The 12,527-nt window shown below is 50.6% G+C and overlaps 1 protein-coding gene across 1 annotated transcript; it reads right to left on the bottom strand.

Moving 5' to 3' along the window:
• Positions 1-7,146: 7,146 nt before the first annotated feature.
• On the bottom strand, positions 7,147-11,780 carry VAX1 (ventral anterior homeobox 1; the record flags this gene model as incomplete). Its single annotated transcript, XM_082486298.1, has 3 exons — positions 7,147-7,692; positions 9,395-9,582; positions 11,543-11,780. The coding sequence occupies 3 exons, from the start codon at positions 11,778-11,780 to the stop codon at positions 7,147-7,149; spliced, it is 972 nt and encodes a 323-aa protein (XP_082342424.1).
• Positions 11,781-12,527: the final 747 nt, after the last annotated feature.

Genomic DNA, 12,527 nt, shown 5'->3' with positions numbered 1-12,527 from the left:
TAAGTGGGAGTAAATATCAGTTCTCTTGGTAAATAATAATAATGACAGTAATAATAGGTAAGAAGACACAATGCATTAGGAAATAATAAACATAATCTCTTTCATTAAAAATGTTTCACTCCATGGGGCCAGTAATTCAAGACTGTTTCCATAAGTCTCTGTTGTTTTAACAGCTGTGGCCACAGTATAAAGTTTCACATTTGGAGCTTGGCCACAATTACATTCCCCCTCAACACCTGATGAAATGGGTTCTTACTTATTAATTCATCTCAGTAATCAGCTGATCTTGAGGATGTTCACAATGCTGTGTCCAGAGAGGTATAGAGATTATCTTGGAGTGTGCACTCAGGATGCCTTGGATTGCCTATTTATCCCTCCTTAGCTCTTCATGGCAACAGACACTTTATTCACCTGCCAACTTCTGGTTTCCATTTAGGATTTGGTTTATGAAATTGTTTAAAGATTTCAAAGAGGTTACGACCATCTAGTGGTAGGCACAGTTTAGAGGTTTAAATTAAAGAGACCAGCTAGAAAAGATGGAAAGGAAGAAAGATCAGGGCTAATGTGAGGGAATGACTGCAAAGTGAATTGAAGTTGACTATGGTGGATATTAAATTTTTGGTCATAATTTTGCCTCACTTTCATTGAATCAAGAGTATATTCTGGTACCTCCTTCTACATAGGTTTAGATGAGTATCGGTATTCCCATTTCAGAGGAAGAACAGCAAGAAACTCACTGACCAATGACTGACAATGCTCTTCGGATCAGACAGAAATTGTGACAGAAACAAGGACTGATCTCCTGTTCTTCATTTCAGGCTGGGGGGGCTAAGCCATGAGGATGTCCTTCCATGCTTCTGTACACACACTAATTTGTCTTTCACTTGCTTCTCGCTCTGACAGTATTTTTGTAGCCAGGGTGAGGGCTTCTTTCATTTGACCTTTCATATGGTTATCTTCAACTTTTTCCCAGGTGTGGTCTCAGTAACCTTCCTCTCTCTGTGTTTGGGCTGGCTTCCTTCCCAATGTCCAGCCTGAATCCCTCAAGCCGCAGCTCCTGACTTGTCAACTTGATGCTTGCCAGCATGAGTTTCTTTCTACCCCCGTCTTTTCTGTGCACTAAAATAAGACAAAGAAAATTGTGGAAGGGAATTTAAAAGGACAAGAACTCTGTGAGGTTTCCCTTGCAAAACTTTCTCTGGATTAATCCCTATGCAGCCAGGCTAATAGAAAGAGAAAGAGAATCACTGAATATGTAATGGATACTCACCGTAGAAACAATTCAAATTGAATGTTGGCAATTTATTTTCTTTTCTTTTTGGGACAGAATTGAAAAATCAGTTTCCCTTTAATTTTCCGTCAGTGTCGCGGTCTGTTTTTCATGCACCTTTGGTGACGTGCTGCTGGGTTGTAAGCAGAGGTTTCTACCAGGTAGATTTACCCTGTCATGTGACAAACTTTGTGGACCAGCCTTGTGCGTATTGGGCTGTGGTGTTTGTCCTCTGCTACATCTGATTCCTTGGCTGGCTGTTTCGGCATTTCATTCACCCAGGCTGTGGCAGCTGAGCAGACGAGGCCCGTGATCCAGTCTTCTTGTGTTGGCCATCACACCACATGTCAGGTAAAGGTTTGGATGCTGGGCGAATCCTTACCGGTGCGATGTTTTCATCGTTGCCCATAGCAGGGGGATCAAACTGAAGAATGGGCTGCAGATAGCTGAAGAGAAAAAGGCTCTGGGAATTTATTACTTTGGGTTTCTTTTCACGGGGAGAATAAGAGAGAAAAGGCAGCACTTCTTGGCAAACAGTTATATTAAGCGTAGTTTGCAAGAACAGTGTATGAAAAGAAGTTGAAAGGATTTTGATTGTTCATGTAGAAAGGAGATGAAGAAGAGGTAACGTGGTAAAAGAGATTTAAAAAGGATGTGGTTGCAAAAGGCAGCTTGGGGACATCTGCTGCTTCTGATGACAGAACTTGGACTATTCACATTAATAAAAAGTAGAAAACGGATATGCTAAATGTAATAATTTTTGTTCTGTATGTGATCGACTGTGGAACTCACTCCACTGGAAATGTTTAAGACTTAACATTCAAATTCGAATCAGTCGCTTAGATAGATTTGAAGAATAGTATTAGCAGTAAAAACTACATATAGAAAGATAATAAACACTGCCGTTGAGTTTCTCAGCAATTATTAGGAGCAGCAAGGAATAAACTGCTTATTAGAGAGTTCTTACATCTGAGTCAGAAACGTTTCACGTCAGCTTCTGCCAGCCAGCACTCTGGACCACGGCTATGGTCCGGGGTCACAGTTTGTATTACGGCTGCTGCATAGACAGCATCACATCGATGGATTTCACTTCAGCTTCCCTGGTAATTTTGTTAAACGCTTGCCAGTGACTGTGACTTGATTCTGTTCAAGAGTTATTCTTTTGAAGTGTTTTTCTATTCTCCAAAGAAATAAAATACTCCAAAGTTAATCAGGGACCTCGTGTGCTTTTTTACATGTCACAGGGTCACGTATCTTGGGCTGATGACAGGGTTGCAAATGGAGACAAAGTGGTCAGGGGCTGCACTAATCCCTGGCATGAGGGATATGGAGGAGCAGCAAATAAAGCAGGGCCTATGTTAAGTGGGTGGGCAAATGCTTTTGAAAAAATCCTCTAAATAGACTAATTCCTCTTTTCCCTACACGGACCTGGCTAACATTGCTTTGTGTGCACCCTGGGTGCTCTGGAGCTGATCCTGGGAGTTTTGCCTTCCTGGGAGCCCTCTGTCCGTGTACCTGTGAAAATATTCCTTGGGTTCAGCTGAACAAACTGAAATAACCCATGCTGCCCTCAGTCTTTGTCCTACGTGTAGTTGCTGCTAAAGGAAAGTTTGAGGAAGTCTGCCTGCCACATAAGTATTTTCATTATTGCCTTAAAAAAATCATGCCAGAGACAGGTTTATATTTTGGCTATTTGCTTTCCTACTAAATATTCCCACCCCTCACACTCACGCGTGCTACGTCCGCATAAGACCTCTATATTCCTCAGTTTGAGCTCGGATGCCACAGTGATGGGCGCAAATAACGATACTACATGAGAGGCAACAAAACCTTTCAGCAGTCGGCAGTTTTACAACGGTGGTTTGTGTTCATTGCTCCAGTAGAAAAAAATTCAGCATTTCAATAAGAACAGGCAAGCAGTGTCTCTGGGCAGCACACAGCTTTGGAACAGCATTGGTGTAGCTGGCAAAACAAAAAAAAAAAAAAAAAAAAAAGAAACGGGACTATCTATAAGCAGTTTTTTTTATTCAGGCTCACTGTATATACGGATGTGCGTATGCGTGATTTTTAACTTGTCCTACGCAGCGACACACAGCTACAGGTGGTATTCCCTCCCCCTTTTTATAGAAAACAGATGAACATGTTATATTTTTTTCTCCCGCAGAAAGGAGGGGGTTTGGGCACCCGGGAACCCCATGCACTTGAGATGCTGGAAGTTTCAAAGGAAACAACAAATTGCCTCCCTCCCTGTTGGGGTCCAAGACTTTGACCTGAGCCACAAGCAGAGCCTGAAACAGGACCGTGATAACCCTGCATGGGAGCGGAGAGCCTGCAGCTTTTCCTCTGACCCCAGCCCAGAAACAGCTGGGACAGGTGGAATTTGCAGGAGACAGTAAAGAAAAAAAAAAAAAAAAAAAAAAAGGAATAACGTCTTGAAGTATTTATTTATTTATTTTACTTGAACACTTAGACGAGACCCCTTCCTGCCTCGGGGCACATCCTTATTTGGAAATATTCAGAAATAATTAATAATAATAGTAACAAGAATAAAAATGTTTAGCTCTTCACGTATATACTGTGGAGGGCTGAAAAGCTGTAAAATAAGGATTTCTGCTTTAATGTGGGCAATTTAGCTTGACGCTCACTTAAATTGCCTTAGGTGAAGAGCAAAGAGCAAACAGCTTACACTGACCATGACTGCAGCCCTGGGACTGCAGAACAGGGCAGCGACCGGGGAAAAAGGGCCTCGCGGTGCCTGTTTGAGGGGGCAGGAACCCCCCTACTGTCTCCAGTTAAAAAATAGGATAGGAGAGAAATCGTCTTTCTAGATGAAGGCACCTGAGGCAGCTCTGACAGGACACATTTGTGCTGGTGTTTCCCGTGGGTCATGGTGCAGCAGCAGATTCGGGCAATGATGAAGTGGCCCCATCTCAACAGCAAAGAGGTCCCTGTGGGACACAGCAAATTCATCACGCAGGACAGCCCCATGCGGGGCAGGGGAGCCCAGGGAAGGTTTGAGCGGTGGCAATTGCCTCTTTGGCAAAGGCAACCCAAGCCGGGGCTCGTCTCTTTGTCCGGGGCTGCGGGTGATGCTGTGCAGTCCGTGCAGGCAAAGCAGAAACCAAAAACTATCCTCTCCCCCAGGGTCTCCCTGGCAGATCTGTTTTGCCACACTCAGCTCTTTTCTTTTTTAGCACTGCCTCCCCTCCCCTCCCCTTGAAGTTTTGCAGTCTTGACCAGCAGTTTCAATGTCACCTCTTCAAATGTTACCTGCGATCCCCTCCTTCACCCAGGTTGCCCTTCCCCAGATCATTTCTACTCACTTTAAAAAAAAACAAAAACAAAAACAAAACCAAAACAAATCACCATGGCGGGATGGGCTCACAGCAAAGCCCAGCGGAGGCCATAACAGCGACCCGTGGCCGGGGGAAAGCCGTGGGGCAGGCAGGTGTCCCAGTGCCGCAGGAGGCTTGGCCTGGGGACCCCTGTCTGATGCCTCGCTGCGGCCCTGGAGGAGCCAGGGCCTCGGGGGGGGCTCCTGAAAAACAGGGGTTCTGCCCCGCACCAGCTCCCCAGCAAAGGACTCTTGGGACCGGGCTGCCAAACTGGATGAGAGCAAGAGCTGTTTAGAAAATACTTATAAATATCCGTATTTATGCATGCAAGCATATATTTATATTCATATATATGTATGTATATTTGTATATAGATACAGATAGATAGATTGAGAGATACGCACACATGCATGTGCGTCTGTAAGTGCCTGCCAGGCCCGGCACCGGCCTCAGGCAGGAGAAGCGGCGCGGAGGCAAGTGGCAGAGCCCGGCGGTGGCACCCGGTACCCGGCTCGCCTCCCCCAGGGAGGCCCGCGCCGTGCCGCCCCGACCACGGCCACGGGCGAAGGATCGGGCCCGCGGGGTCGGGGAGCGCTGCGAGGGCTGGTTCGGAGCCGGGGAGGGGACCGGGAATGCCCCAAACTGCCCCAGGAAGGAGAGATCCTGCTCCACGAAATGGACTTCACAACCCCCCGCTTCAACATAAAAAATAAAATTTTTAAAAATTACAAATTTGGAGGGTTACGTAGGGATGGGATATTTTTTTTTTTGGCAGCGCACTTATTAGATGAAGGTAATTTGGGTGCTACGAATATAAGACGAAAATACACCTAATTCCGTCATCATATAGATATAATATATTTCACTCTCACCACATAAATACAAAACATCCAAATATCCAAAACATTCAGAACAAAAGTTAGTAGCAAGGGCTCAGCGCTCAATTCATTCATTATTTTTTTCGACTAGTTGCCTAGAAACTTCAGACGTAAATAATTTACAATAAAATTACTATTTTCTTTCTGTCCAGCTCCTTCTGTCCAGTTCTGGTCTATAATTAATTCTATGTACTACAGCAACCATTCCATTTTTTATAATTTTTTTTTTTGGTTACAGTTTGGTGGCACGTATTTATACAGTTTGTAAACGCCATGTGTTAAGGTTTAAAGAAAGAAAAGAAACTTAAGACCAAAGTAAAGATTTTTTTTTTTTTTCCAAAGAACTAGCTAAGTACAGCATCCCTTTTCTGGCAAATTCAAGTACCGAAATTTAACAGGAAATATTCGATCCGGAATACTAGAAGGTGAAATACATATATGGTTGTGGAGAAAATAGCAGTAAGAAATATGAAGAAAAAAAAGAATTATACATAGATGTATTTTAAAGTACAAAAATAACAATAAAAGATACGGTTTTTATATTTTGCGTTCGTTTTAAACGAAGTGTGAGCGATATACGAGAGGGTTATTTTAGGAGGAAGGAAGGCTAAAGATTTTTTTTTATTTAGATGCGCATTGAAATTATTTGGAAAAATAAAATAGGAGGGAAAAAAAAAATTAAAATTACCATCGCAACAGATCTGGATGCAAATCGAGTCGCGACTTCCATTATTTATCTGCGGATTTGCTTTTGCAGATAAGGTTCGCAGGACTGGCCCGTGGGAATGAAAAAAAAAAAAAAAAAAGGAAAAGGGGCGTTGTGTTATCTCGAAGGGAGAGACAGTTTTATTCAAAGTCTCTGCAGCCACTGGTTTCTGTCTCCCCGTTTCGTGCGTGTATTTTCAAGGCAGCCCGTTCCGGCCCTTCCCACATTCAAGATTTATCGGGGAAAGAAAAAAAAAAAAAAAAAAAAAAAAAAAAGTTGCTGGACGTTTTCCTGGCTGGTATTAAGGGCAAACGGCAAGGACGTCACCCGGGGACCGTAGTGCAGTGCGTGTGGGTGAAACGGGGGCCACAGGTGGAGCCCCCAAACCTTTGTGCTTTGGAGTCATTGAAGTCTGGGGGGCAAGGGGGGAAAAAAAAAACAACCCAAACCAACCCGGGCATCACCTGGCAGCTCCATCCTCCTCTCTCCGAAATCCTTCTCCCTCGCCTGGCGTGGGCTACAGCCCACCCGAAAGAGCCCGGCCAAACCGCACCCCGTCCGCTCTCCCTTTCCTAACGGTGTCAAAGCAAACGAACAGACAGACAGACCCCCACACCACCCCCCCGCGAAGGGACAGACGGAGCCCCGGGCCGGCGGGGCAGGGAGAGCCGGGCTCCGGGGAGGTGCCCGCAGCCCCCTCGCCGCTCCCCGGCCCTGGCCGCCGCCTGACCCGGCCCCGCGGGCTCCGGGTCCCCGCTCCGCCCCGGCCCCCGCTCCGCTCCGCTCCGCCCCGGCCCGCGGAGGGAACCGCGCCGCGGGGCTGGGAGGCGGTGTGCGAAGGAAAGGGGAAGGGGGGGGGGGGGGGGGGGGGCTGCCGGCAGAGCGCCGCGCCGCCCGTCCCATAAATACCGCCACAAATAGAGACTATAAATATAAATACGGGGAAGTTACTTAGAGTCAGTCCAGTGCTTTTTTCTCAGCGCTTTCTTTATTGTTGGTCCGGGAGTAGGGCTCGAAGGCGGACGAGCTCAGGTAGCGGGCCGACAGTTCCTGCAAGTTGCCCGCCAGCGAGCCGGCCACGGCCAAGGGCGCGGAGGAGAGCCGCCCGGCCACCGAGCCCAGCAGGGCGGGCACCGGCAGCCCGAACAGCCCGTGCCCGGCGGCGGCCGCTCCGTGCAGCGCTGCCGGCGGGGGGGGAGGTCCCGCCGCGCTGCTGGCGGCCGGCGGGTGCGGGGAGCCGCCGGTGGGACCCGCCGCCGCTGCCGCCGCCGCCGCCGCCGCCGCCGCCGAGCTGCCGGGTCCGCGCAGAGCCGAGCCCAGGGCTCCGGTGGCGCAGGGCGGCAGGAGGGCGGGCAGCCCCGGCGGGGAGAGCAGCCGGCCTTGCTCCAGCAGCCGGAGGACGCTGCAGGTGGCGGCGGTCTCGGACACCACCGACCGCAGCTCGGAGTCTTTGCCCTGGTCCTTTTTCTGCTTGGTGCGACGGTTCTGGAACCAGACCTTGACCTGCAGGCCGGGGGAGAGAGGCAGGGTCAGCGGGGCGGGGAGGGACGGGACACCCCCCCACACACACACCCCGGGCCGGTGCACCGGGACCCCGCCACGGCCCGGCGGGGCAAGAGGGGGGAAGGCTGCGGGGGTGGGCTCCAGCCCGGCACTTGTCAACGGGGAGCGTTTTACACGAGCGTTTTACACAAGCGTTTGCACAAGGAGACACTCCCCCGCCCCGTCTAGCTGCTCCCCGCTTCGGGGCGCGCCCGGGGGATGCAGAGGGGAACGCGGGAGCCTTTGGCTCTTTTTTATCGCACCGTATCTTTAACCTGATCCGTCTCACTTTCTCCTATTTTCCTGTACGCCCGTAGTTCCCCGGCAGCCGGATCCAGCCCTTTCCACACCGATTTTATTCGAAGCCCGCTCAGCCGGAGCCCCCGACGGGCCGCACCGCGGCCCCCAGCACGGCGCACGGCGGCAGCCGGTGTCCCCCCCCCCCGCCCCGGTGGCAGGGACCCCGCGCGCTGCCACCGCCGGTGCTGCCCGCTCAGGTCCAGCTGCCTTTCCTGCGTGTAACAACAGCTCTGCGCTTCTTTCCCAATCTCTCCGGACAGTCTCTCTCCCTTCCCCACCCGTTTTAAGCAATATTTAACTTTAGAAAGGAATCCTGGAAGCCCCTCCAAAACCAAACCTCCGAACTAAACAAAAAGCACCCATGGCGGTTTCTGTAACCTACGAGCTATTGAACTTGTCATTCCTATCCGGCAGGGGAAAGAAAAAAAGCTAATTAGCTTGTCAGGGGAATTTATTGTTGCATGATATTTTGCAGAAATATGAAACCGGCTTTCAGAAGTTTGGTCTTTTTAGATGGTTCCCCGCACTCTCGCATAGTTTTAAGCCGCCTGACGGCCCCCGGCCGCTCTGCTCTGCAGGACGGAGGGGCGGTTCTCCCCCTCGAAAATACAGGGACTCAAAATACGGCCCAAACTTCAGTCCCGTCCCCGGATCTCTTGTACCCAGGAAAGAGCGCTCAGACCACACACCCCTAACCCAGCAGCCTCCAAGGGGAAGGTGTCAAGCACCCCCCCACACACTCCCCCCACACCACCCTCGGGCTTTTTACACCTATTTTCTGCTTGCTGAGGGCTGGGAGCGGCTTCGGCCTCTCCTCGCTTCTCCCCGGCCGCAGCAGCGCATCTCCGCGCCCGGGGGCAGCCGGCACCGGCACCGCAGAGCCGGGGGCAACGAGCTCTTGGCCACGGGTCCGGCTTCGTGGCCGAGCTCCCGCGGAGCCCTCGGGCCGGGCCGCCTCGCCATGTGCAGACCCACGCGGCCGCGGGAAAGCCCGTGGGGGGCTGTGTGCCGGCACAGGCAGGGGCCGCGGGACCCCCGTTCGCCAGCAGCACCCCCCCCTCCCCTCCGGGGCTCCCCCTTCCCTGGGCCGCGCATGTTATAAGTCCCTTGCCGGGCAGCGGGCCACCCCCGACAGGACACGCGTGGGCGGCCTCAGCCTCTCCAGCGGGCCCGCGCCCCTGCCCGACATCTCTCGGGGCCTGCGCGGTGGCGCGCAAGAGGCGCGCAGGGCCGCGGGACCGGCCCACTCGTGGGGCCCGGCGCGCAGGGGGGATGCCCGGGCCGGGGAGTGGGGGGGGGGGGGATGCCGCGGAGGGGCAGGGCAGGGCAGGGCAGCCGGGGCTCCCCGTCCCGCTGGGGCTACCTGAGTCTCGGAGAGATTGAGCTGGCGGGCGAGCTCGGTGCGCTCCCGCCCCACGACGTACTGGCAGCGCTGGAACTCCATCTCCAGGCGGTAGAGCTGCTCGGCCGTGAAGGAGGTGCGGGTCCGCTTGGGACGGTCCAGATCAAGCCCCTTAGGCAGAATAATCTCTCTGATTGAACCTTTGGCATCTGGCAAAGAAAGGCGCAGTCAGCTTTACACCCGGGCAACCCTCCTCTCTCTCCCCTCCCCCCCACATTTTATGTTTTGTTGTTTGTTTGGTTGGGTTTTTTTTTAATATTCTTTTTTAATTTCTTTCCACCGGCGCCTTCAAGACCGAGACCAGAGTCGGGATGGAGCAGGGTCCTTGAGATTGCGGCACTGCACCTGGCCACTACACCCAAGGAAGGAAAGAAAAAAACCCCAAACAACCAAAACAAGCACAACAGAGAAGGAAGAAGGGGGCGATGGGGGCCCAGGGCTCCGGAAATAATCCCCTCAGCCCATTTAAAAATTGGTTTGAATATATTGCACTGACAGTACGACGTCTGCGGCATCACCCACGGCCCCTCCGGGAGGCTGGGGAGAGATCCTCCAGGCCGGGCTTTGTGCCTGGGATGCAGGGTTACTCTTTGTTCCCCCTGGGCTCCGGTTTAGGGCTTGCTGGAAGCCGCCATACACACCCAGCCGCCCCCTCCACCCCCCCAAAATATAAAACCTCATTATTTTTTTTTTTTTTTTTCGAACAAGTTTCCCATGTGGGGAAAAGAAAAGGAAAAAAAAAAAAAAAAAAAGGCAGGCGGGAGATTTGAGGGCAGAGGCAGCGCTGCCCCCGGGCTGGCTGCCTGCCCACCCTGAATCCGGGGACACCTCCAGCCCACCCAGCATCCCGGGAAAGCGTCGCCGCCGCCGCTTTGGGGTTTTGGCAAAGAGGAGAAGAAGAAGGGAGGAAAAAAAAACAAAAAAAAAAACCAAAAAAAAACCAAAACAAAACCCAACAACAACAACAAAAAAACCAAAACAGCCCCAAACCCACACCAATAAACCGAACCGAGGCACCAAACAGCCCGCAGAAACCTCACCTTTCTGGTAGCCCCGACCGAAAGAAAGCGGGACAAATCTTATTAACACGACTGTCAAGCTGGGGCCAGATTCATGTTACATTAAAGCCTTTCCAACTTTGCTTCCCGTAATTTTACCTCCTCGCTACGTTTTAAATCGGAGACAACCACATCATTTTAATCTGACTCCTCTCTGGGTCAATCGGTCGCGCAAGGATTAATTATTGTTTACAAGGCCTGCTTCGCACTAGTTTTGTTCCGATTCCGTTCTCTCCCTCCTCCCCCAAAACACACCTTAATAAAACGGAAATTTCTCCAGGTAATCTTTTTTTCTTTTCTTTTTTTTTTTTTTATTTTTTTTAAGGGGTAGAAATAGAATGATTTAATTAGTTTAGCCTGGGAGGGAGACGAGGGCTGAGGAAAATAAAGCGTATAACTATTAAAAAAAAAAATTTAAAAGCCTTTCGTCATTTTCCCGTTGATTTTAAGGCTGATGGTTATTTAAAAATATCCCTTTCTGCCGGGATGCTGGGCGCGGGGAGAGGGGGGACAGCGGGAATCCCTGCCCTCCGGAGAAAACCTTCCTGCCCTCTCCGACCGCCGGGCGGGAACCGCAGCCCCGCGCCATTGTACGCGGCAGCGGCCGGGCTGCGCGGGCGCGGAAGGAGCGCGCCCGGCCGGACGGGCAGAGCCGCGGCCCCGCCGAGGGAGCGCTGGCCCCGGCGGGCTCCCCGCGGGCACGGACACCCCGGAAAAAGCTGAAAAGCAAGGGAAATGGGAAAAATAATTAAAACAAACAACCAAAAAAAACAAACAAAAAAAACCCCAACGGTGCGGGGCAAAGGCGGGGAGCAACCAGCGCGGCTTAACTTGCCTCCGAATCGCTGGAAGAAATTCACCGAAATAAAACCGGGCGGGAGCGGGGCTGCAGGGCACAGACCGGCCGGGATGGGGGATGTCTCCCCCGGAGCCGTAGGAAGGTCTTTTAAGCCAGGGACGGACCAAAGGCAAAGCAAGAAAAGAAATAAATCTCCCCGGCGTGAACCCAGCTCACCTTCCCCCACCCTCGCCAAATACCTCAAACTCATACCTCTAACTAGGATCCTCCTGCAATAGTCCGGATCAGCCGAACTAGATTTACTTTTATTACAATCTTCCGTAGCTGCAGAGGCAGAAAAAGTCCCTTGCTGATCCTTCAAAAAAGAAGTAGAAATATTTCCTTCAGCCCCTTTGCTTTCCTTGCCCTCTTTATGTCCGTTCTTCGAGACCCGGTTAGCTTCAGTCTCTGAACTGCATCTAACGTCCATTTTGTCTTGTTTCCCAAACATGTAGTGCAATAAAAACAAAAAAAAAAAGCAACAACAACAACAAAAAATCTAGAAGAGTAGTAGAAGAAGAAGAAGAAGACGAAGTCTATGCTGGATATTGCACGGCTTAGGGTCAGATCGGTGGGGATCTGTAAAGCACCTTGAGTAAGGAAGGTCGGGTTTTATCCCACTGGAAAAGCAGCGGCTTCCTCCGTCCCAGCGTCCTAATGTGACTGTCCAGCTTCCCAGAGCGCCCAGTGATCAGGTACTCAACAGTACAACTCTAAAATGATTTAATGTCTGCCTTATTACAGAGACATGTAGTTGTTAGACACACAGAGGGACGCGCACTCGCTGTTTCAATTGATTACGGGTAATTTTGCAGCCTCCACATTTAGGTTACCTCATGAATACACTAAATTGTTTGGATAATATATCAGATCGTAATGGATGGTTTGTGTGCTTGTCCCCAATCAAGTAGAGTTTAGCCAGTGAATAAACTGAAATGATTGGTCTTGCTTTCAGGAAACACACAATCAAAAGACTGAGACTTCCAGAAAAAAAAAAAAAAAAAAAAAAAAAAAGGAAAAAAGGGGGGGGGGAAGAGGGGAAAAAAAAAACTTTTGACAAGATTCACCCTGAATTGTTAGCACCATTAGCAGCCATTATTAACTTTCTTCAGTATGCCTTTGACCTCCCGATTATATAGTGGCTTTCTCCAAAGCACGCCAAATAAATCTGAATAAAGCTGCGAGGAAGGGCTGGAAA

This window comes from Vanellus vanellus (assembly GCF_965231255.1).
Source record: "Vanellus vanellus genome assembly, chromosome: 7".
Classification (NCBI taxonomy): domain Eukaryota; kingdom Metazoa; phylum Chordata; class Aves; order Charadriiformes; family Charadriidae; genus Vanellus; species Vanellus vanellus.
The sequence above is the reverse complement of the archived record's forward strand: the minus strand, read 5'-3'. Positions and strand labels throughout refer to the sequence as shown.